This window comes from Amblyomma maculatum, chromosome 1 (assembly GCF_055883805.1).
Source record: "Amblyomma maculatum isolate TAMU_Amacu chromosome 1, ASM5588380v1, whole genome shotgun sequence".
NCBI classification, from domain to species: domain Eukaryota; kingdom Metazoa; phylum Arthropoda; class Arachnida; order Ixodida; family Ixodidae; genus Amblyomma; species Amblyomma maculatum.
In genome coordinates, this window is record NC_139344.1 from 119,042,364 (window position 1) to 119,066,068 (window position 23,705).

The 23,705-nt window shown below is 50.5% G+C and overlaps 1 protein-coding gene across 1 annotated transcript in view; it reads left to right on the forward strand.

Moving 5' to 3' along the window:
- Positions 1 to 11,594, forward strand: part of ko (Stork-head domain-containing protein knockout) — a 413,741-nt gene extending 402,147 nt beyond the window's left edge. The window contains exon 5 of the mRNA XM_084588863.1: positions 7,179 to 11,594. Coding sequence (XP_084444989.1) covers positions 7,179 to 8,735 — 1,557 coding nt within the window. The 3' untranslated portion in view covers positions 8,736 to 11,594. The remainder of the gene's footprint in view (positions 1 to 7,178) is intronic.
- The last annotated feature ends 12,111 nt before the right edge of the window (positions 11,595 to 23,705 follow it).

A 23,705-nucleotide genomic window follows, 5' to 3' on the forward strand; every position in this document is an offset into this window, starting at 1 on the left:
GGGATGTGTTCCCCTTTAGTTTGCATTATGTGATGTTTTTATTCTTATTAGCTTTGAAACCAGCCGTGAACAAAGCCACAAAGTGACGGCATGGCAACGGTATACTCTATTCAATTACCTTCACCGTAATCATTTTCTGGCTTCCGTGAGTGCATGCTACCTTTAGGTTGCGTTCAGAGAAACCTTTCGGTAACAATTGCCGTTTAACCCGCTGGGAGGAGGCAACCAGTGAGGAGAAAGAAGTTGCGGGACCCTACCGTTGAGGAGATGGAATTACGCTGATATGGACACTGAAAACGGCCTTCGCGAGCGCGCTTCGTATTCCTGGCGCCAAGCATGACAGGGGCCGAAGTTAGAACGGTGACTAGACTTCGCACTCACAAGTCGTGGCGCAGCCCGTCTTCTGCCCTGCTCGTCTGCTGTCCGACCGTCTCGTCCGCTGCTTGCGATCCTGTCCCCTTTCTCCCGTTCGCCTCCTCTTTTTAAGTCCTTTCGGTCCTTTCACAGGTGGGGAGGAGTCTGTGGCTGTCCATAAGTCACTGACCGGCTCGGCGCACGGGCACTATAGCCGTCATAATATTAAATTTAATGAAACTGCTAGATGAACACGACCTATCTGTTCATGTAGCGCCTTGCTTAAATTTAACGTCCTGAGCTTCTGTTGCCAGTTTTGTAATGCTCCTCGTACTGACCAGTTTTAATCTCATCATCTTGCATAACGCGGAACGTCGCGATTGGGCGACATTTCGAGTTCACAATTGTGGACATACAGCGATTTGTGTTCAGCTTACTTTATGAAGACGGATGGGCTCCACGTTTCATGGCACTGTAAACTTTATACCCTGTTCACTCACTCAACAACGCAACAAAACTGGAACGAGAGCAAAGGACAGTTGGGACACTCGTAACGGGAACCTGATGTGCAGTGTAGTACATTTTCGCGCCTTCCGCTCCATTTCAGCGTGAGCATCTAACGTCGGTAAACGGCGTGTCAGGCACGCGATCCAACGACCGCACGCTCGTACGTTAACGGAAATTAGTCCATGCATGGGTGGCCCCGCTGTGCAGCAGCGTGTGAAGTGCCCTCTGCATCTTGCGCGCGTTTCTCTTTTTTTTTCTCACGTCGCAATTGACGGTACAGTGATTTTATAACGGCGTGTCAACCGTGCATGTATATATACGCGGGCCGACAGTGGGGCATGAAGCTAACAACTACGCTTTCGTATCGTGACGCGCGAAATCCGGTTTTATAATACACGGAAGAAAGGTCCGGGATACAGCTACAGGCCTCCGCTCAATGTGCTGACCAGGCGGCTGATCACACGGCGAGTGAATGCCCGTCAACGACTTCAATTGTTCGGGAAGCGGTCGCAGTCGATTTTGCTGACACCCACGCAAGCGCGATAGCGGGGCCACTTTCGCCGAGCTATGAGACGTCGCCGAAACGGGGGACGATGGGGGGGGACTTTCTACCTAAAGCGTGCCGCGCGCTCCATCTCGCCCCGTCTTCGCCCTTTGTGCGGTGCGGCTAGGTTGTAATCAGAGCTGGTAAAGTGTGAATTTGCACGTCGTCGGCTGCACGATTCTACGACGGGATATCCCTATTTTCTGTTCTCTCGCCCACCCCTTTAATTTGTCCTAATCTAGCCAACAAATAGCGAAGCAAAGCACAAAAACGCGCAGGCGCTCGTTTGACGAGGTGCTGCTGTCCCTGTTGTGAATCGCCGTCGCATTGTGTAGTCATGGGTTTAAGCAGGTTTTGACTGGAACGCCTGTACAGGCGGTGCTTTTAGGGCACGAAATTGAAAACGGTTGAGGGAGACGACCGTTGCGCGATGGTACGTTTTCCGCTGCAGAAGGGGTAAACCGAGACTTCATGAAGAAGCGGATGGAGTTGGACTCGCCACCGCTTTGTTCAGTACAAACCCGCTGACGAGCATGTCATATAAGCGAGATACGGGGTCGGAGTGGGCGCAGGCGACCTATAAGAAAGCGTCAGTGTTTCTGTTAATCGTAGAGCTGCATGCTGACGCCGCTCTCTTAGACGCTGCGAACAATTTAGATATATCAACATATAAGCTAGGCTTAGGTTGTGTCGTGTATATAGTGACGTCAGAACGGCAGATGGATCGCTTCGTTCTGTAAAGGGAGTGCCTGATCTTGCTCCGGGATTTGCAAGTATAAAAACTTCAAAATATTTTTTCACAAGCTCGACATCCAGCATTTTTGGGCGACATGTACGCGTGCCATTGTAGTTTGAGTAAATGGTTGTGTGAACACTTCGATGTCGCACTTATGCAATAAACAGTCCAGTGCTCTTTGAACATTGCAGTTTGAATAGACAGTGTGGAAAGACGAACCCTTCTTCGAAATAAACAGGCAATAAATCGAGAATGAAATCCGCATAGGGCGACATTTCGTCTCAAGTTGGATACTACTGTGCCACATGCAAACTAGATTTTCAGCAGCCAATGAATTGAAACGACGATTAAATCGTCTGCGACTACATCGCACTTCGTAGTAATATTTTGTAGTAATTTCAGAACACACTTTGCGTCGCAAGAGAAATTCTGGGTAGGATAAAGTCAGAAAGAGGAAGTCCAATTTCAACTCAATTTTGAAAAAAACAAAAAAAACAAAAAAAAACAACAAAAAAAAACATTTACCGATGCAAACTACAAGGGGTGATGCGTAACGTTTTGTTTAAGGGATCGCTTGCGGTGGAAAACCCGACGGAGGCGACAAAGAACACAGGTCGCTTTCTTTGGCCGGAGAGTGTGTTGCGGTCATTTTGCGCGTAGTCTTCCTCAGCATGTGTATACCGGCCAGCAAGCTCCTATAAATCGCGTTGTAAGTCTTACACAAATCGCGTTTCATCTCACCGTTTTGGGGTAGAGCCAAAGCTGGTCGTCGTGGCGAAGAGAAAGGAAGGAGTGCTCCTAGTTTAACTAAAGTGTATGCATGACCAGCCCCCCCCCCCCCCCCCCCCCCCTTGTTTTTTCTATTTCTTCTTTTCATTTTTAATCAATGGGCATCCGCAATCTTTGCACATGACAGCAGGCAGCTCATCGCCCCGTGTGCGTACCCACAAATGAAGCAGCAGCAACAGCACGTCTTCAGTGCGTTATTTTTCCTCCGTTCGTTCCGTCCGCGCGTAGCTGCGCGAGCCGAGTCCGTGGGCGTGGTGGCGTTCTCGTGGAGGCTCCTCCGCCGCCTCCGCGTATAGTATACTGCACATGCCGAAGCCTTGGTCCACTTGCGTCGGCATTTTAGTGCCACGGCAGCAGAAGAAAGCGCCGCCCGTTCTTGCCAATGGTCCTACGATATCGAGTCGTTCTCTGCGTGTCCCCCTATGTGGAGCGCTGGCAAAACGATTTATGGTCTGCCCCCATCTCTGAACTGCGCAGCAGCGCCCCCTCTCTTTGCTTTTCCAGCAGGTGCTTGTCACTCGTGCCAGCCGCTGGCATTAGCAGAAAGTAAATCACGAAGGAAGAAAGGCTTAAGCTAGAATAAAAAGAACTTATTCGTTCATGCACCTACTTTGATCCCAGAAATTGAAAAAGAAAAAAAAAAAAAAGAACAGTCCAGCCCACACAAGCCGTCCGTTCAGTAAGTAAAGCCTCCACTGCCAAGTTACCTGCAGCGCCGCCACCGTTGCACATATACGGCTTCACGGGATTGGAAACTTGATCGATCTCTTTGACGTTACGCATTCTGGAAATTAGCTAGTGTAGGTAAGTTAGCCACATTTAATTACCCGACAGTTAAAAGACACTGCTTTCACGACACGTTACTATTCGAAAAATTGGCACCTTCTGCAGTGACAAGAGCTGATTGCGCTCGGACGTCGAAAGAAACGCGCTTCCGCGCATGACGAATGAATGTAGTGGGCGTTGTTCGGGGCCTCAGTCATCGATATAAAATGCTTCTGTGCATTAACCGCAGACCCTTCGCACTTCCGCTCTCAAGCAGAAGGCAGCACGTATATCGCGTGACGGTAGTGACGTAAGCAAATTATTTACGCGTTCCTCCTAATTAAATGAGCAACGTTATGAAACGCACTTTTATTTTGGCTCGCGGGTTCGATACCGGAATGCGATTTCGCAGAATGCGAAAGCGACCATGTACTATCAGGCTTCGGCGCACGTTAAGAACAGTGGACTCAATATCATTCCGTATCACTCCGATAAGACCACAGAGTTGTTATGTAAAGTGAAAATCTCTGAACTACAGAAATAGCGTTCGAGGGAGTGTTTCATAGAAGCAGCTATAATCGTGAAAGTATGTTATCCGCAAAGAGAATGAGATTGATCCTATAGTAATCCGATATGCGGCGATACATCGTGTGACGTCAGTGAAATGTTGGCGAGCAGGCTTCAACTATAAAAGCAGATTGCCTAACAGCAGCTCGAAGCGAACAAAGCGCTGTAGTGCGACACCCTCTATTACGTCGTCAATTTTCTTTACAAAACAGCTATCACTTCGGCACCTCCTCGATTTATTTATATATTTAGTTGTTTTACTCATTACGCGCGCGAGAGCATGTCGCGGGGTTATATTTGAAAGTGCGAATTGTCGCATTTCGCGAATCAGATTACAACGGCGAAGCTGTCGTAATCGACATCGACATCATTCGTACCCGGCCAATCGAAAAGCTTCAATATTTTGGCCGCAAATCCCGCATTAAATCCTGTAAAGTAGCGTGCACTATGCTGGGTTCGCAAAGCTGACGATGAAAGACGGGGACTTGTATTGAGTCGACGCTTTCTTTGAAGCCCTCAGATATGAATGCTGTATATTCGCTAGAGCACGGTCAAACCACCGCCTGGCAATGAGCAAGACTTTCCCAAGTGAAATGTAGTACCTCGGGGCACACGGACTGGAGTGACTATGCCTGTATGGGAATTGAGGCGTTGTCCTAGACACTAGCTGTAATCAACGTGAGCGCACCTAATTATATATACTGTTCGAGGAACGGTAAATCCAAAATTTGGGCTCCCGGTTTTGTATGAAGAGAGACAGGCGAAACTGCGGTTCGGTTGATTGGGAGACATGATCATTCAGCAGAGGTCTATATCCGCATGTCACAGACGGAGCAGCGCTCGTTGCCAAAGGCAGCCTGCCGTCCTTGGAGTTCAGCTGCGCCGGCGGTACTGAACACAACTTCGCCGCATTGCTAGGCGCCACCAAGCGTGCTGCGAATATAGGGGACATCGGCCGTATGAACCAGAGGGCTAGGCCAAGGAAACCTCTGTGGGGCCTCCCAAATGGGTCCCGCTCGCTTTTCGCTTCATTTGCATTTGTCGGTATTGCATGGAAGCGGACTCGACTCTGTTAGCATGGCCAAATGGTTTTCGTCCCGTACAGATCGAGTCCCTTAATGCTAGCCCACCACATAAAACAGAGGCGCGCCTTTTCTGGCGGTGGGTTCGCTATATGTGGACCTATTAAAGTGGTGCATACTGCCAAGCTGTGTAGCATCGGCCTCATTGCGGCCGTTCGCGCTGACTCTCTCGATAGGGAGGAACCACTAAGGTACCCCGTTCAAGTTTCGCGCTTTTAATCAACGTTGCGTCGAGATGAATGTTTCGCCTATATGACAAATGTTTTCGCGCTGTGAATGCCTGTATCCGCCCCCCGCCAATCGGCACACCACAGCAGGCGACCCTTAGGCAGATGCGCAGGTATCAAGATTGCGGCACGCGTTAAAAAGGAGGTAGTAGAAATTAATCCGAAGCTGGTCCTCTACACAGTATGCAGTAATGCGGTGTTCGTTTGAGAGTCAACGCTGACCGCAGAGAAAATTTACGGGCTGTAAGCGAAACGAGGCTTATTAACAACCATGTATTGTGGGTTGCCGGCAAAACGTAACTTTTCTCGCTTTTAAACCGTGCGTACTTTTTCTGGGTGACAAAATCCTGCAGTGTCTGCGCAGCTGGAAGTCTGCAATACTCGTGCAGCGTTTCGCAACGCTGAACCCGAATCGCCGTGCGCTGCGGTATTAATCTGCGCCCGTGGAAAGAACAGGAAAATACGAAGGGGAAGAGATTGGACGCCGTCCCAGTGGCGTCCGGGTTGCCCACGCTAGTTAAACGAGCGGCTGCATTTGCTGTTTTTCAACTAAGCGACAGCCGAGGCTATTTCTCCCGCACGTCAGCAGAGAGCTCGCGAATACGATCCCTGGCCGCGACGGCTGCAAGCAGAGACCTTCGAGGGCATGCAGATTAAGCAGCGAAGCATGCAGCCCTAGTCGTGTAAATAAATCTTTAGTAGTAATTCTGTATCTGCACTCCGGCTCTCGTACAGCCTATAGAACTTCTCGTGTTGTTGTTAGGCAATATTCATGGCTGTACTGCTCGTATCCGCCACCGCGACGCTTGAATAGCTATTTTGGGTGGCCGTTTGCGTAATGCTCTGTGGCTAGCCAGCGCAATTCTTACGCGGCGCAAGACCTAGATATTCAGTCGCCAGGAAACAACGTTTCTCGCGTGTCTCGCAATGTGCAGTCTGTTTTGGTCTTGACACATTGCGGACTTACAACAAACCTCTGAGGAGATCGTCAACCCTTGTAAAAAAAAAAAAAAAAAGTGACACAGAAAAACCTCGGATTAAAAAGAAAGGTCGAAAGTGAAAAAGAAGTCGAGGAATTAAGCAACCCTTTGCGTTCTTCGCCGTGGCCATTTTGTGGTGCAGTGAAGTGAATAGCTGTTGGTTAAGATGCGACAATGTTGAGGACGCAACAATTGGCACCAGAAAACACGGCAGGGAACGAATTCTCAATGAGGTTATTGTGTACATAAGAACAGTACTTGAATGGCCGGCACCTTGGTTCATTGCATTCCGGGCTATCATAACCCCAAAGGGCACCACCGCGAACCGGTAGCGAACCGTTATTTTTTGCAGACAGTTTTGAAAATTCCGCGCTAGATTTGCCGGCACCAGCTTTGACTTCCTGGAACCTGCCACGTTTTATTGACACAATGCTTTTAAATCACCGCTAAAATAAGCTGAAACATATCAAAGAGATGAGTTTGGTCCTTAAAAGTGAGATACACATCCTGATGTGTCACGTGCAAAGCAGCGGCGATTGCCCTGCGTTCTTCCTATGCTATTGGCCGCTTACTTGAACTCGTGTAACTGAGACGCTTTTTTTCTCTCTCTCTTTCTCTTTTGTGCAGCCGAGATCTTCGAGCACGAATCGAGCTCGCGAGCGACATTCGAGCAATGGGGAAACACCGGATGCAAGTCTAGACCGCTCGGACCGGAGGTCTCGCAGTTCGCGAGGCTACTACCGAGGCCCGCGCAAAGCCGCTGCGCTTGCTGCCACCGAAGACCTTGACTCGTCTGGCACGCTGCTGTACCGGCACCGGAGCGCGTCACCCGCAGCGCGTCGGAACAACCACAACCAGAACAACGGGTCGCGTCACGGCGGGACGCTGACGCAATCCTCAACTGCCCCTAGCCGACGTCTCCCGTCTACGGCCGAGATTCGGACTCCACCGCTGTCTCGCCGTGCTTACCGCCACCAGAGGGCCCTCCCTCCACTTCCTGTCGAACGGCTGAACAACGGAGGCCTCCGACAGGACGACCAGAGGTACAGGCCGCCGAACTTCACCAATAACGCCCTCGAAAAAGCCGGCGCGGGCGAGGAGTTGCCACCAAGCGGCAAAGGGCAGCCAGACTACACTAACAACAACAGGTTACCAAGAGCGGGACCTGTGCCATTGGCTACCTTTGAAGCGCGCCGGAGTAGCATTGCTGGGACGACTCTAGACATCGACAACGTGGCTACATCCAGGATCCGAGCGGAGGCCCAGAGACACGCGCCGACAGCCTTCTCAATGAAGAACCTGCAGCAACAACCATCCGCGGCAGCGTTCCCGATGCGCGGCGGGGCGCATATTAGTGCTGACGACCTCAAGAACTTGCACAAGGCGGAGGAGAAAGTCGAGCCACGTCCGATAGCCGCAATCAAAAACCTCCAGTGCGGGCCCATGGTCATCAGCAAGGTGCCTCCTCAGCCGCAAATTATCGAACCCCGACGGACGACCACTACAACGACGTTTACGACTACAGACACGGTCACCCTGAAAAACATCCAGAACCTCAGCTCTGTGGCAGATCTGGACAAAACCAAACCATCGCCTCAGACTCTCAAGAACCTTCAACCTTCGACTAATACGACCACCGTGTCCATTAAACAGACCAACGGCAAGATTGACGACGATGGCGCGGAGAACACGAAGAAGATTGCTACGAATCTAATTTTGGAGGAGAAAATCGAAGCTCAGAGGAAAAGCGGAGCCGCGTCTCCTTCTATCGCCGGTCCGATAAAAAAAATCGTGGAGGAGAAGTCGGTACAGTCCACACTCGAATCCACCGGCAAGATGGGTAACCTCAAGAGCACAGTGGACGTTAACATGGAGCTTGTGACGGAGGTCGGCAGCTCGAGAACTGTAACAAACATCACAACTTCGCTGCAGCACGCGCTTCCCAAACCTATGGCTGCTGAGCCCACCAGCCAGGATGCCTGCAACAATAAGTCGTCGACTGGCGCTGGCAAAACCACCAAGACGTCCAAGCCAGCCAAGATGAACGGCAACGGAGGCGGCTACACACCGACGCGAGCCAAGTTGGCCGAAGCCAAGGCCGCGTTTTTCGCTGACTCGGCTAACAAGGGTAGCGCCGACGACAGTGGCTTTGTATCCACCTCACCACAACCAGTTCCCGTGTAGGCGACACTGCAATCGCACCCGCCTGTTTGCCTCATAAAAATCGTTGACTCGCCGGTACACGCACCAACGCACGTCTTCAGGCCACTACGGACTCCGGAGCGGCGACATGCCACATGTCGACTTCCGTGCATTCGCTGCGGACACCGGTTTGTGACATCTGGGCCACAGTGTGATGTGGGCAAAAGAGAGGGATTGTCAATGTTCAACACGTGCCACACTTAATCGAACTCTCACAGTGACGATGCACGACGCCGTGCCTTCCCAGCGATGCGCTGAGCGGCGCACCCGCTTCACTGACGAGGCCGTCCTGCCTTGTGAACATGAGTAACGTCTTGTGACTCGTTGCTTAGTTGTGCACACTGTAGAGCTTATTGGCGGCGTGCGTCGCGAGCTGTCGTAACTGCCAGCTTAAGCTTAAACTTCAAACACGAGTCGGCAGCAGTCGCGTGCACCTGCAATCGTGGAAGTGAATCTTAATGCTTTCGCATTCTCGTTTGTCTTGCGCGTGCTCGGCACTCTAGAAGCCGCTCCATTTTACCTTCCAGCGCAGCAACGGTGCTTGCTTGAAGGCTCGACCGAATCCGAAACGAAAACCCGAACTTCTTGACTGAGGTTCCCATCTCGTCCGCTTTTCACCAGGAGGGCTTACTTCTGGACCGTTTCTGCTGACCTGTCACGGCTCCAGGTTTTGTACTTTTTCTTCGAGAGGCTTTTGTCATTCTACGAAACAGGCTGGCATAGCAACGAAAACTATGAACGCGACCTCAAAAAACATCGCTTTCCGTGTGGCAGAAGCAAATTAACTGCGAAGTCATGCTACTGGTTCTAGGGTGGTATCAAAAAGCGAAAACAGTGCCGTTGTCATCGTAATACAGTCGTGAGAAACAATAATACGGCGAACAAAATTCCCTGCGATTTAAAGGCGGCGTGCACGCTCGAAGTGAGTACATAAACGCGAGCACTGGAGTGACACATGATAGAGGAGGAGTGCAGGCTTCTTTGCTTGTCTTGTAGCCTCGTTGTACAAGGCAGCAAAGAGCGGTAGGTGTTTCGCGCAAACTGCCCGGGCGGTCCCTGGCTCTCGTTCAGGGTCACGCATCGCTGATGACGCCGAGAGTCACGGGACCCCGACCCGTGCTTGTGTCACGAGGCGCGCGAAGTCTGAAACAAAACCGTTGAGCGTGTTACTGTTTGAAGCTATTGGGGCGTGTGCACGCCGCTAGGATTGGCGCGAGCTCTTTCCTAACCGGCGAAGTGCAAGTGGGCCTGGCCGGTATAGTTTCGTAGCCTACGAGGGATTTTTTTCTCCTGGGAAAAATAGAAAAGCTCGTGATGGCAGAGTAAACATCTTAAAATGCGCACGCGAGTCGGTTAGGGGATCCCCGAAATAATAGAGAGATTTAGCTTACCGTGATCCGCGATCCGCCACCGTGGCTCTCTACCGCGCGGGGGCGGGGCGGTCAAGCTGATTGGTCCCGACGCGGCAGGTCTGTGTGCCGACATCCAGTATGTGGCGTCATCTGTCGGCGTCAAGGGGGGTCTGGGCATGCGCAGTGGAAAGCACGGTGGCGGATCCCAGTAGCGGATCGCGGAAAGCTAAAGCTCTCTAATAGAGAGATTTAGCATACCGTGATCCGCGATCCGCTACCGTGAACCGTCACCGCGCGTTCCATTGCGCATGCCCAGATCACTTTCATGCCGATAGATGGCGCCACATACTTGATGTCGGCACATTGGCTTGGCGCATAGGAACCAATCAGCTTGTACGCCCCGCCCACGAGCGGTAGAGTGTCACGGTGGCGGATCACGGTATGTAAATCTCTCTAATATCTGCCGGATGGCGGTGCTTTAAGTTAAGCAGCTGTTAAGCTTTTCGCGGCGCAACCTTACAAGCAGCAAACTATGTCCTGCTGCGAAAAGAAAAAAAAGAAAACGTGCGAGGTAAAACTGGCAGCAGCGCATTGACACATCACGTGTGCCGAAACATAGTGCAAATGGTTATACAGGGGCGCTACAAGAAAAAGAAGAAAAAAAGCACAATGGGAGGGGGTCGCACATTTGTTAGAAGGCAAATGGGATAGCAAGCATGCCAAAATTGTATTTGCGCCAAAGTGCCGAAGCAAAATCGCCGCTATGGTACCGATAAAGGGTTACAACGAGCAAAGAAGGCTACAACGTACAGATTGACTTTGCGTCTTCAAAAAAAAACGTGAAAGTGAATTACGGGGAAAGAAGTTTGATTCGGAAGAGTGTCACAGGCTCGTTAGAAGAACTTGAATTTTATTAACTAGAGAAAATCATGCTTTCTCTGTAATCATGGGGGTCGATCAAATTACACTAAGGTGTTAACGTTGCATGGGACAGTTTCTAATAATTTCACCGATGATCACGTTACAACAATTGCCGGAGCTGGAACAAAAACAAAAAGGACCATGAAACACAATTAGCCAAATGATCGTAAAGGACCCAATATATAAGATCGACCCCATCGCGGTGTGGAGCAGTGGTTAGGGCGCTGGAATATTGAACCCAAGGAAGCGGTATCGAATCCCAATCAGAGCGGCCGCTTTTCGATGGCGGCAAAAAGCTATAGGCGCTCGTGTGCTGTGCGATGTCAGTGCACGTTAAAGAACCCCAGGCGGTCGACGAAACCTCCGCAGCCCTCCACTACGGCACCTCTCATAATCTGAGTCGCTTTGGGATGTTAAACCCCATAAACCAAATCAATATATAAGGTCACTAGCAGCGAAAGTAACCTGGCCGTTTTTGAGTGAGTATTAAGGCGGCGCCAGAAATGCTTCCTGACAGTTTGCCTTGTTTTTGTTGCTTGCTGTGCACCGCCTCCCGTAGCCTCAAACATTGTTCCAAGCACTTTCGCCCCCCCCCCCCCCCCCCCCCCGATAAGTAGCAATTATCCGAATCGATCGCTGCCAGTGCCTCTTGAGGTGTGCGCCGTTTATTCTGGGCTCGCGTCGACCGCTCGCTATTTTCCACGAACGCTTTTCGTCCTTTATTCGCCGCGTAATCGACGCGTCGCACCGCTACAGCTTTATTGAGACGCTGCGCTTGACCACGACCATAATCTGCGTTAGAATACAAAGCTTTCGTTGCGGAAGCCCGGCCCTAACTTAAAAAAAAAAAAAAAAAAGCAGTCTGGGGAGACCCTCTGAACTTGGTCACTGCCTTTTTTGCTCGCGCAGATAATGACTCGCGCATGGTTCTCTTGCATCGCACGAGGAAACAGGCGCATTGTCGCTACATTCGCGCGTGTTTGTGTGTGTTTGTATCTGAGCGCAGAAGCGAGGACGATTGCAACCTGCCCTTCCAATATGCAGCCCAAATGCCGAGCAAGAGCTAATGAGTCGAGCGCGGAAAATATAAAACCAGGGTTGAGAAGGAGCTCAGCTGGGAGTGCGCGCTCAAGTCGAGGTCCCCTCTCCTTTTTGCTCTCGCGGAAGGACTCACAAAAATAAAGTTGAGGCAGACGAGGAAATAACCGGCGCGATCTTTCCCTTTTGGCCGACTTAGCGAGAGGAGGTGTTCTCGCGCTTCAAGTTTAACCTGCTGAAGATCGAGTCAAAGGAGGAGTTGCGAAATAAATACGAATAATATTTGAACGAAGAAGTACGGCGTCTGTGTTAGCAGGAAGCGCGGCCCCTGGGCTACTACTAACTGGTACTCCTCCCCTCATCGGTCGTATTTAATTTGCACTCTGGGGTGGTTTTTTTTAGAGTCAGGGCCCCTCCTTTCTTTCTGCCACTTCATTAGTCCACGCTATAAGCGATGCTATCGCTACACCTCGGCGCAAACCGCGAGCGGCACGCCTTCGCGTTAGCCGGTTCATTGATATTACGTTCCGAACACAGGCGAGATGGCGGCGCTTCTAGGGCGACGAGCTCGTAATCCCTAAAGAACCAAACGCGCGCCCGCGAGCACGCCGCCTCTCGTTCTACTCGCGGAAGGAGAAAGAAAAAAACGGATGATCGGCGAGACAGCGATGGGCGGCCCCGTCGACAATCGGGACCCCAGACGCAGCAGGCCGCAATTTGTTGTTGTTGTTGGTCGCCCAGCTCGAATAAGCGCCCAGCCACAAAGCGCGACGCTGTGCGAAATATTTCATTGTTCTTGTCCTCCCCATCATTCTACCTTTCCTCGCATATATTTCCCCCACTTTCTAACGTTTTCTCTCATCTGTCTTTTTTTTTTTTTTTTTAACGCTCGTTCTTTCATCTCGTTGTGCCAAAATTGGCGAACGTTCGCGAAAACGTCGTTTGCCTGTTTTTCTCGTTCTTCTTTCTCGCTTTATTCTTCGCTCCCGCAAGACCTGAACCACATCACACGATCGGTCCGTGCCAAAGCTTCTTGCCTTTTACTTTCCGTTGAAGACAGTCGCACGCATAAGCGTAGGTCTTCGGTATTTTTGTTTAGGTATACGAGGGTCTACGCCCAGCAGTGTTAAGGAATTTGGGGACATCCGCAGGTTTCAGAGAGAGACAGAAAAGGAAAAAAAAGTGCTGCAAGGAAACCTCAAGCACAGCATAGAACTCTTCAGCTTTCCAGTTAGAATAATTTGTGAACTACTGTCGTCTCAGCACTTCACGGGACGACTGCATACTCTGACGATACCTCGAAAACAAGCCGGGAACACGGTAAATGTCTCTGCCCATTTCTCCTTTTCTTACGTTTTTTTTTTTTTTTTTTTTGTCGTTCTGCGCTGGTAAGATTTGACATATGTATAGTGATCGATCAGCGTGAGCTAAAGTTTTCTTTTACATACATATATATATGTATACATATTTTCCTCTGCGGTATTCTTCAAACGCTTCGCTGATCCTTACTCTGTTCACTGTATATTTAACTATGCTTACGCGCGGCAAACTTGTCACACTGACACGGGTTTTCTTGTGGCGCTTAGACCCGCTCTGCGAGCTGCTTGTTGATGGCAATGTTGTTATAAACGCGATGTTGCAACCCGGCCGTACTATGAATATAATAATAAAAAATAGAGATGCGTTAAGTGACCACGTGCACGTCGGGCACGAAGATATCCCGCACAGCATGCCTGTTGCTTTTATTATTATTTTTTTTTACCTTGAGCTTATTTGTGCAGGAGCTTGCGCTATACTCCTTTCTTTCATGTACACTTCTTGTTGATCGTTTTTGTCTTTATTTGTAGGGCGTCGATGAAGATGTGTTTACACAAATACTGATCGAATGGTACACAGTCTCTCATTCTGGAGGGTGCGAAAGAGATAAAGCGAAAGAGAGACAGAACGCTGCGTACGGAGGCCCGGGAGGTGCCTCCCCCCCCCCCCCCCCCCCATCCCCCTCCCCTGCTTTTTTTTTTTTTTTGTGTGGGGGGGTGGTTCTTCTGGCGGCTCTCCACTCCAAGTGTACAGAGTCGCGGCCTGTTTGCAAAATGGTCATGCTTTCGCCTCTGTTACGGGAAGGGCTTAAAAACCGCGACTGACATACACACATGCAGCCCTCGTAAGCTTTCATATGAGGCGTATCCCCATCCAGCTTGTTATCTGTGTCGTCGATCGTGTTTGTGTCCACGCCTTTGTGCCGTTGGTCCTATATTATGTTTTCTTTTTTTATGCCTTTCTTTGTTCTTCGCCATTGGCGCTTCTACCAGTGAGTATGGCGTGTTCCGCAGCGCTATGCACACTGTAGCGCCAAGTGCCCGAACACGCTTGGCATCGCTGTAAATAAATGAAATAAAAAAAATGTTTTGCAATAACAACTCACCGCGTTGACATCGCCTCGTGCGTCCAAACTAGGGCCGCCTTTTCCACCCACGGTCTGGCTCTCCCACCCCTGCAGCTTCTCCTCTTGTGCTAATCTGAATCATTCGGTGTCCGTAGCTCTCGTTGCCTCTCCGCTCATTACACCTAGAATGCCTAGCTGCCATCGTACCAGCTGGGCAACCGGAGAACCCCAGTACTCAATGCACAGTACATCATTAGTGTTTCTTGAACACATTGATTTTTTTTTTCCTTTCTGTTAGCGAAGAATGTCGTCATCATCATCAACATCATCATCCTTAGCCTGACTATACCCACTGCAGGGTAAAGGCCTCTCCCATGTTCCACCAATTAACCCGGTCCTGTGCTAGCTGCATTCACTTGACCCCTGCGAACTTCTTGACCTCACCCGCCCATCTAATTTTCTGCCGCACCCTGCTACGCTTTCCTTCCCTTGGAATCCAGTTTGTTACCCTAAGCGACCATCGGTTATCCTCTCTTCGCGCTGCATCTCCTGCTCATGCCCATTTCTTCTTCTTGATTTCCAATAGAGAGTTATTTCTCTGACCCACTGTACCGCGACACAGTTCCAGATGCACTGACGAGCGCCAGCGCCCACCAAGACCTGGGCTTTCAAAGTATTCATTGCCAAAGGTAATCGTACAGCGGAGCACTTATGCCACCACCCAATTCTAAACGCTTATTTCCACAGTTCAAACCCTCTTGGTCTCCAGGGGTCCCGTAAAAAGCTCCACTAGAAGCAAACGATGGAGCCTTGGTTACTTTTGGCAAAGACTATACGTGTCGCGCTGCTGCAGCCGGCCACTTTTCAAGCAGAGGTCGCTTGTCAAGTGTTAGCGCCAATAGTTCGTCCGCGCACGACAACAAAGACAAATCAAGTAAGTAATATCATCCTCCTTCAGCGCACCAATGCTTTTCGGCCTGGTTCATCATCTCGCATGTCCACAGTCTTAGCCAGAAAATAATGGAGCATGAACCGCTCTGATTTTTTTTTTCAGCATTAAGGGCGTGTTAACATGCGAACGCGTGAATATATGATCTCGCATGCACATACCCTGTCAGCTCGCAGTGATCCGTTAAGTAACGTTAGTGAACTTGAACCTTGTACTGTACTTTCCTGTACACTGGGCAGGTTTACATGACGTTTGACATTTTAGGTTTTGCGTACTATAGCGTTTAGTTTTATTTTCAAAATAACTCGTTGCGTCGTGTACATGCCTAACGCAAGGTCCACAATCACGAGTTTCTACTACGATAACTGCTACGTTTAGGTTTGTTGACATCGCGCTGTTTACTTAATCTATACACTGGATTATTGGTGCTAGCTGACAATAACTTTGTCAACCGTCTTCTTGACTCGACGCAGTGTTAGTGCATCTCATGGCCAAATGAAGGTGGGAGAATGGCTTGATTGCTTGATGGGACTCTTAATTTGGCTAGTTGGTTGCTAGATTCGGACACTGGGGCTAGCGCACAAGAAATGCGCACGCAGAAGGTAGCAGGACCTGTCCTCCACCTTCTGTGCTAATTTTCCTTATGCTCTAGACAGAATGCTGAATAGGGGCTAATGCTCCAAAGCAATTCTCAGTCTATGAGGGACCCTCCAGTGGAGGGCTGTGGATAATTTAGACCACCTGGAGTTTTTTTAATGTGCACTGACATAGCACACCACACGGGCGCCTTGTGGTTTGTCTCCGTCGAATCGCGGCCACCACACGGATATAGCAAGCATTCTCGGCCTCTGCAGGCGAGCGCCGCAACCACTGAGCAACCACGGCGTAGCAAAGACGGAAGTCTGGCACAGGCGTTGTATAGGATTCAGGCAGCATAGACAGAAAAAGGGCGTGCAGTTATAGATAAAGTAGTATCGACAAAAAATCTTCTGTGGGAAATTGAAGTAGAAAGTATGGCGTGCTATATTGCCGCGAAACCTTCAAAACAGTATTTGTTGTTTTTTAACAGCCGTCGGCATACATGCTTATCACTCTCATTCTGGACCGCGTATCAGTTCCGTAATCTTTGTTTGTTTCTGCTCGATGTCGCGAGTCACACCTTTATCAGTTTTGTTGTAGCGCAAGACGCACCGAGATCTGTCTCGAAGGTTCCGGCCACTCGCTTGTCTTTCCACAATGTTCCAGCCCGTGCTGGTAGCTGCTTGCGACGTTATCTAGATTGTTCTGTGCAGCCTTTAAATTGAGCGTTGCCGAGTGTGACGGGCATTCTTTGTTCGACGATCAACGAGCACGTTTGTTTCTATCGCCGCCGCCGAGTTGCTTAGTTCTTTTGCGGGCGCAAGTCAGCCCAAATAAAGAGTTTCTTTAGTGCAATTATCGACCCCTTCGGCCCGACGACTCGCACGGCTGCGTATTAAAGACCAACAGCGCACCGACAGCCGACGATACAACTTACGACGACGCCACGCAGAGTACAATCCAGGAGACCAAGTGTGGGTTTGGACACCTGTTCGCCGTCGCGGATTAAGTGAAAAGTTGTTGCGTCGATACTTTGGGCCGTACAAAATCATTCGCCGCGTCGGCCCACTGGACTATGAAGTCATTCCCGACGGAATGTCAGCATCACAACGGCGACGCGCACGCCCAGAAATTGTACATGTTGTACGACTGAAGCCATATTACGCGCGTTAAAGTGTGGTGTTTATGTTTAAGTTGCTTTGTTTTGGAACATCGAGGCGATGTTTTTTTTTAAGGGGGGAGTAATGCCGCGAAACCTTCAAAACAGTATTTGTTGTTTTTTAACAGCCGTCGGCATACATGCTTATCACTCTGATTCTGGACCGCGTATCAGTTCCGTAATCTTTGTTTGTTTCTGCTCGATGTCGCGAGTCACACCTTTATCAGTTTTGTTGTAGCGCAAGACGCACCGAGATCTGTCTCGAAGGTTCCGGCCACTCGCTTGTCTTTCCACAATGTTCCAGCCCGTGCTGGTAGCTGCTTGCGACGTTATCTAGATTGTTCTGTGCAGCCTTTAAATTGAGCGTTGCCGAGTGTGACGGGCATTCTTTGTTCGACGATCAACGAGCACGTTTGTTTCTATCGCCGCCGCCGAGTTGCTTAGTTCTTTTGCGGGCGCAAGTCAGCCCAAATAAAGAGTTTCTTTAGTGCAATTATCGACCCCTTCATTTGTGTCGTCGACCTCGTCACTACTACGTGACAATATGGACATCGTGAATCGACATCAGCGATAGCATATAAGCCTGTTCGTGTTTGAAAGTGCGCCTTGAAATGAGTTGACGCTGCGCATCCGTCGCTGCAGGAACAGCCGGCGTTAAGGCTGGGATTTTTTTCCTCCGATCCGCCGATTTCGTTTGGTCCGGGCTGCACCGTAATATGTATCCCTTGTGTAGAAACGAAAACATTGTTGACGCTCAAGTCTTCTAGGATAAACTAATGCGTAAAAATTATAGCTGACTCCTACAAACGCGCTAAATAGCGAGCTGCAATGTTGAGTCCAGCGTCACTCGGGTATGCTTCACCGGTTGATGACGCACTTGAACAGAATAATTCGCTGTTATTTCGTTTTCTTTTTTTTTTTTTATTCGACCATACCTCTGCTTGTCAGCACATTTCACGTTCGCATACTGAGGCGCCGAACACGACAGAATGCGACCGCCGAACACGACAGAATGCGAAGCGGCTTTGCCCGCCCATTACAGTCGTTTTGGAGGTCGTTATTCTCAAAAACTATTACCACGATATTGCTTTCGTCACGTCAAGTCGAAAGCGCAAGGGTTGTAAACTTCAAAGCTGTGCTGCTTGCTGCCCCATGTGCACGACTAAACTTTACATATATGCCGCCTGCCATTTTCACCTTTGAAATTGTACGCGCTGCCTGTTCCCCCTGCCGCGGTGGTGCAAAGATCCCCGACTACTGTGCCGGAGTACCTAAGTTCGATCTCGACCGCCGGCGGCTGCGTTTCGATGGAGGCGAAACGAAGAGGCGTCCGTGTGCTGTGCGATGTGAGCGCACGTTAAAGATCCCCAGGTGGTCGAAATTACTCCATAGCCGCCTCCACTACGGCTCCTCATTCTCTCTCTCCACTTTCACTTCCACCTTCCTCCCTTTCCTTATGGTGCGATGCAGGTGTCCACAGAAACAAGTGTGACAGATACTATACCTTTCCCGTCCTGTGGACCAATTATTATTATTATTATTATTATTATTATTATTATTATTATTATTATTATTATTATTATTATTATTATTATTATTATTATTATTATTATTATTATTATTATTATTATTATTGCAGGGGCTGAGTACGTGCAAACTGCATCGTGAAGGGCCACCGGCGTGCTCTTTCTTGTTGCTGCAGGCGATATATCATTCATTAAGTCATGAGTTTCAGCGCATAACACACAAGCCAGTAGGCGAATGCGTCATCTGAGGAAAGCAAGATGCAAGGGAAGCAAGCAATACGCATCCCCGCTTTCAGGCAGCCGCGACGCGGTTTCAAGCATCAGAAAACTGCTCACCGAAGAACATAATCGGCGCGCGCACCTACCGCCGGGCGTCTGCCCAACGCGTCGCGGTCGGGAGGAGCGAGCGCGAACCAGTGCGAGCGCAATAGAGTCAAGGCGCCGCGGCGACATCGCTCCCGACGAGTGCCGCTGCACTCGCGCATGCAAACTTCAGCCCGAGAGTCGAGACGTCAGTGTGGCGCTGGCGACAGCAGTGACTTTCGGGGTGTAGGCAAAAGCCCGCTTCGTCTGTATGGATGCGCGGCGCTTACTGTGTTTTCGAGTATAATTTCAGATATTCCTGCAAGCTGTGGTGCGGTTGGTTGCGCCACGAGGCACACAAGAAGAAAATGGAACTTGTTTTCATATGTCGCTTGCGGCCAGAAACGATGAGAGCAAAGGGTAGCGGTGTCAAGCGCGACAAGTAGACCCTTCGACGACTAATTGCCTTCGCACCTAACGTGCGTTGCACGTCTGCATTAAAACTTGATCAGTTCGTTTGCAACTTTAATTTTTGTGGTTGCTCTTCGGCCGCACGACGAAGAGCGCAACAACAAACGCCTGCAGCTTGTGCATGTTTTGTTGTATATACTATCAAGTCATAAGAAGTTTTGACGTTATATTCCCTGTGCCTATGATCTTAATCGAAGGCAGGAAAGCCGCGCTGTGACATCCCATTTACCTGCAGTTCTGCGCGTAAAATAGTGTTACCAGGAAATGCGTGACTGATGAAGTGGTGCGTTCACAGACGACGATGACGACGACCGAGGAACGCGTGGACAACAAAGTGTTCTGGAAGACGACGAAGCTGACAGTGTGGATGCTGCACGGCCCCTGAAGACTTTGCGCCGAGTTCCGTCTATCGCAGCGCAAATTACATTAAATACGTATCCGTAACATCTTGTTGGAGGTGCGGGGTATAGATTGAGGATGTTCCGAGCAGACAGATAGATCCAAACGAAGAAGTACGCTGGAGTAGCCGATAAGGATAGAGTGGGCCATTAAAAAGTAAAGACCGAAGATCACATTGTGAGGGCAGTGGTTGAGGACGGTGAACAAAGCAGGGATGTGATAACCGGCAAGGGTGACTGGGGCAGTGCTATAGGCCAGCGACGGCAGCTGTACTGCCACCGGCAACACGAACGGTGGGCGAAGCGGCGGGGGTCTGTACTGTTTTGAGGCGGCGGCAAAAAGGTGGGCCCATGATCGAGACTTGGGCGCCAGTGTCAATGAGGGCAGAGACAGGAACACCATCCACGAACAGGGAGAGGAGGTTACAAAGCGAAGAAATGGGCAGTAGAGGATTTCCAAGTCGGGGTACCAATGCAGCGTCACCTCCGAGAGCTGCATTAGCTAGTTTTCCATGAAGCGGCCAGCGGAGGACGGTTAGGAACTACGGCAATGAAGGGGTGAATGGGAACGGCGTGCTGGTGGGGAAGGACAGCGAATGGACACAGGAGGAGGCGGAGGCGGAGTGATCTCGGTGCGGGGCGCTTCATAACGAGAGAGAAACGGCGGGGGCCGTAGTCAGAGTAGAGGTCAACGTAAGGTGGAGACCAGCAGCTGCTGCAGTGGCGAGAAATATGGCCAGTACGCGAGCACGTGAAACAGATTGGTCGATCGTCAGGGGTGCGCCACTCATCAGGATTGCGGTATCGGTAATGTCGCGCGTAGGTGTTGCGGGGCGTAGCAGAAACGACCATGGGAAGGACGGGGCTCGAACTCTGGTGTTCCACGGTGTGGCTACAGGCGACACCCAATTTGGCAACCTCTTGACGGACGACGGCTTGAATAAGAGATATAGTCGCTATGTTGCTGTCCGAGATGGGCGGGTTGGATGCAGCAGGACCGAGCGCTTCCAGTTCACGACGCACGATGCGAGTAACGTTTTCAGGGTTTGAAGGCTGCTTTAGGGTCGGCATTTCCTCGCACGTGGAGCTAGGGGCGGTGTTGGGGAGCCGGTCGAAGCGATGCGCAATGCGTCGGTGTTTGTCCTGTTTGAAGCGTCAACAAACCTGTAGAGAGGAGTCAACCGTAGAACAGTGCCGACAGAGTTATTTGCAAACACCACCATCCCCCACCACCTCATTCGCCTTTCTTCCTTCTTGGCACTTTTCCGCCGTGCCGGACTCCAACTGTACTCAAAAAAGTGCAATTTTGGTCGCCGCGAACTTTGGTGAATGCCACCGGTGTGCAACCTGATCCAGACAAAGTTCGCGCTGTCAGTGCTTTTCCATCTCCCCGTTCACCCCGTGATGTCCGCAGTTTTATAGGACTGTACTCTTATTTTCTTATTTTCGCCGGTTCGTCCCAAACTTTGCCGCAGTTGTCCGCCCTCTCACCAATATGCTGAAGAAACGCGTTCCTTTCTCTTGGCGACCAGAAGCAGGCTACCGCATTCTCCACCCTCATCGCTGTTCTCACCAATCCTCCTGTGTTGGCCCATTTCAACCCGTCTGCCTCGTCGAAACTCCGCACCGACGCCAGTAGCCACGGGATTGGTGTCATTCTTGCACAGCGACAACGCGGCCAACACTGCGTGATAGCGTACTCCAGCCGTCTCCTGTCTTCAGCGGAACTGAACTATTCTCTTACAGAACGGGAGTGCCTGGTTCTCGTTTGGGCCACTAAAAATTCCCACCCTATTTATTTGGGCGGCCCTTCACTGTTATTACTGACCACTGCGCCTTATGTTGGCTGTCTTCCCTCAAGGATCCTGTTGGCCGCCTCAGCCGCTGGGCATTGCGCTTGCAGGAGTATACCTTTTCGGTTGTACACAAATCCGGTCGGCTCCACCAGGGTGCAGACTATCTGTCCCGTTATCCCGTCGATCCCCCTTCCCCTACAGATCATGAATTGGATGGACCCCTGTGCTCTATATCCGACTTTTCCCACATCGCCGAAGAACAGCGCTTTGACCCAACCCTCAGTTCTCTCATCGACCGCTTCCGCACAGACAGCCTTGACTCTTCCCTCGCCTTGTTCTACCTGCATGGGAACACGCTGTACCGCCGCAACATACGACCTGATAGCGCTGTGCACTTGTTGGTTGTTCCCCAACACCTATGCTCCGCCGTTCTCGAACAAATGCATCACGCTCCTACCGCTGGTCATCTTGGCCTCTCACGCACATACGACCGCGTGAGCCGGTGATTCTTCTGGCCTGGACTCTACCGCTCCGTCCAACGTTATGCAGCCGCTTGCGACCTCTGTCAACGCCTGAAGAAACCCCCTTTTCTGCCTCCTGGACACCTGCAGCCGATTGCTATCCCGACATAGCCGTTTTCTCGTGTTGGCTTTGACCTCCTAGGCTTCTTCCTGGAGTCCTCGTCAGGAAACAAATGGATCGCTGTGGCCACCGATTATGCCACGCGATACGTGATCACTCGCGCCGTTCCAACTGGCTGCGCCACTGACGTTGCTGACTTCCTTTTGCACGACGTCATACTTCACCATGGTGCTCCCAGTCAACTACTTACTGACCGTAGCCGCTGTTTCCTTTCCCGAGTTGTTGACGAAATACTTCGTTCTTGCTCGGTTCGGCACAAGTTCACCACGGCGTATCACCCTCAGACGAACGGCCTTACGGAAAGTTTTAACCGCACACTCACCGACATGCTCGCCATGTATGTATCCGACAGTCACCGCCCCTGGGACATTAGTCTGGCATTTGTCATATTCGCTATAACTCTTCGTGCCACGACACTGCTGGGTATACTCTCCAAGCTTCTCTTTGGATGAGACCCCTTATTGCCTTTCGACACTTTGCTTCGCGCCGCTGGTCCCTTCACAGCTTATGCACGCGATACCATCGCCCGAGCCGATGCCGCCTGGCAGATTGCTCGTCACAAGCTCTCTGCCTCCCAAGAAGCACAAGAACGCCGCTACGACGCTCACCACCGTGATGTTCATGATGCTCTCGGATCTCTGGTACTGCTCTGGCTCCCGTCCCGCCGTGTGGGGTTGTGCGAAAAACTTTTGCCCCACTACACAGGTCCTTATCGTGTATTACGCCCAGTTACGTAACATATGAAATTACAGCGCTCCGCCCAAAGTCACCGTCCGCTACACCCAGTTCTGAAATAGTGCATGTGGCCCCGCCTCAAGCCATATTATTCCCCCTCTACATCGCACGCCTAATCTGCACCGGGATGTTGCCTTTTGCCGAAGGGGATAGTGTTAACGGGAAACGCGTGACCGATGAAGTGGTGCGTTCACAGACAACGACGACAACCGAGGAACGCGTGGACGACGAAGTGTCCTGGAAGACGACGACTGACAGTGTGGATGCTGCACGGCCACTAAAGACTTTGCGCCGAATTCCGCCCACCGCAGCGCAAGTTACATTAAATACATCCCCGTAACAATATGTTCGTACAGAAAAGGACACAAAAGCTGCTGCTGCGAAGGTAACTGCAGTCACCTTGAGCTTTCACTCAAGCGCCATATTGCCGAAACGGCCCGGACTTGTGAAGTAGCTTTTCGCTGTCATCACTTTCGCAAGTTTCAACGAATGATTCTTCATCACCGATCCTAGAAAGCCAGTAAACATCTTTAGTATCAAGGCAAAGTCGCGCAGCATTATTTCTCCAATTTTTATATTTTCTTTTGAAGGTCATTGACCTGACGATCGATTTAAATATCCACGTACTACCTAGCTCTGATCGAGCATAATGTTTGAGTATGGTATACATGGCATATAGAGTATAATATCCCAAAGCGGA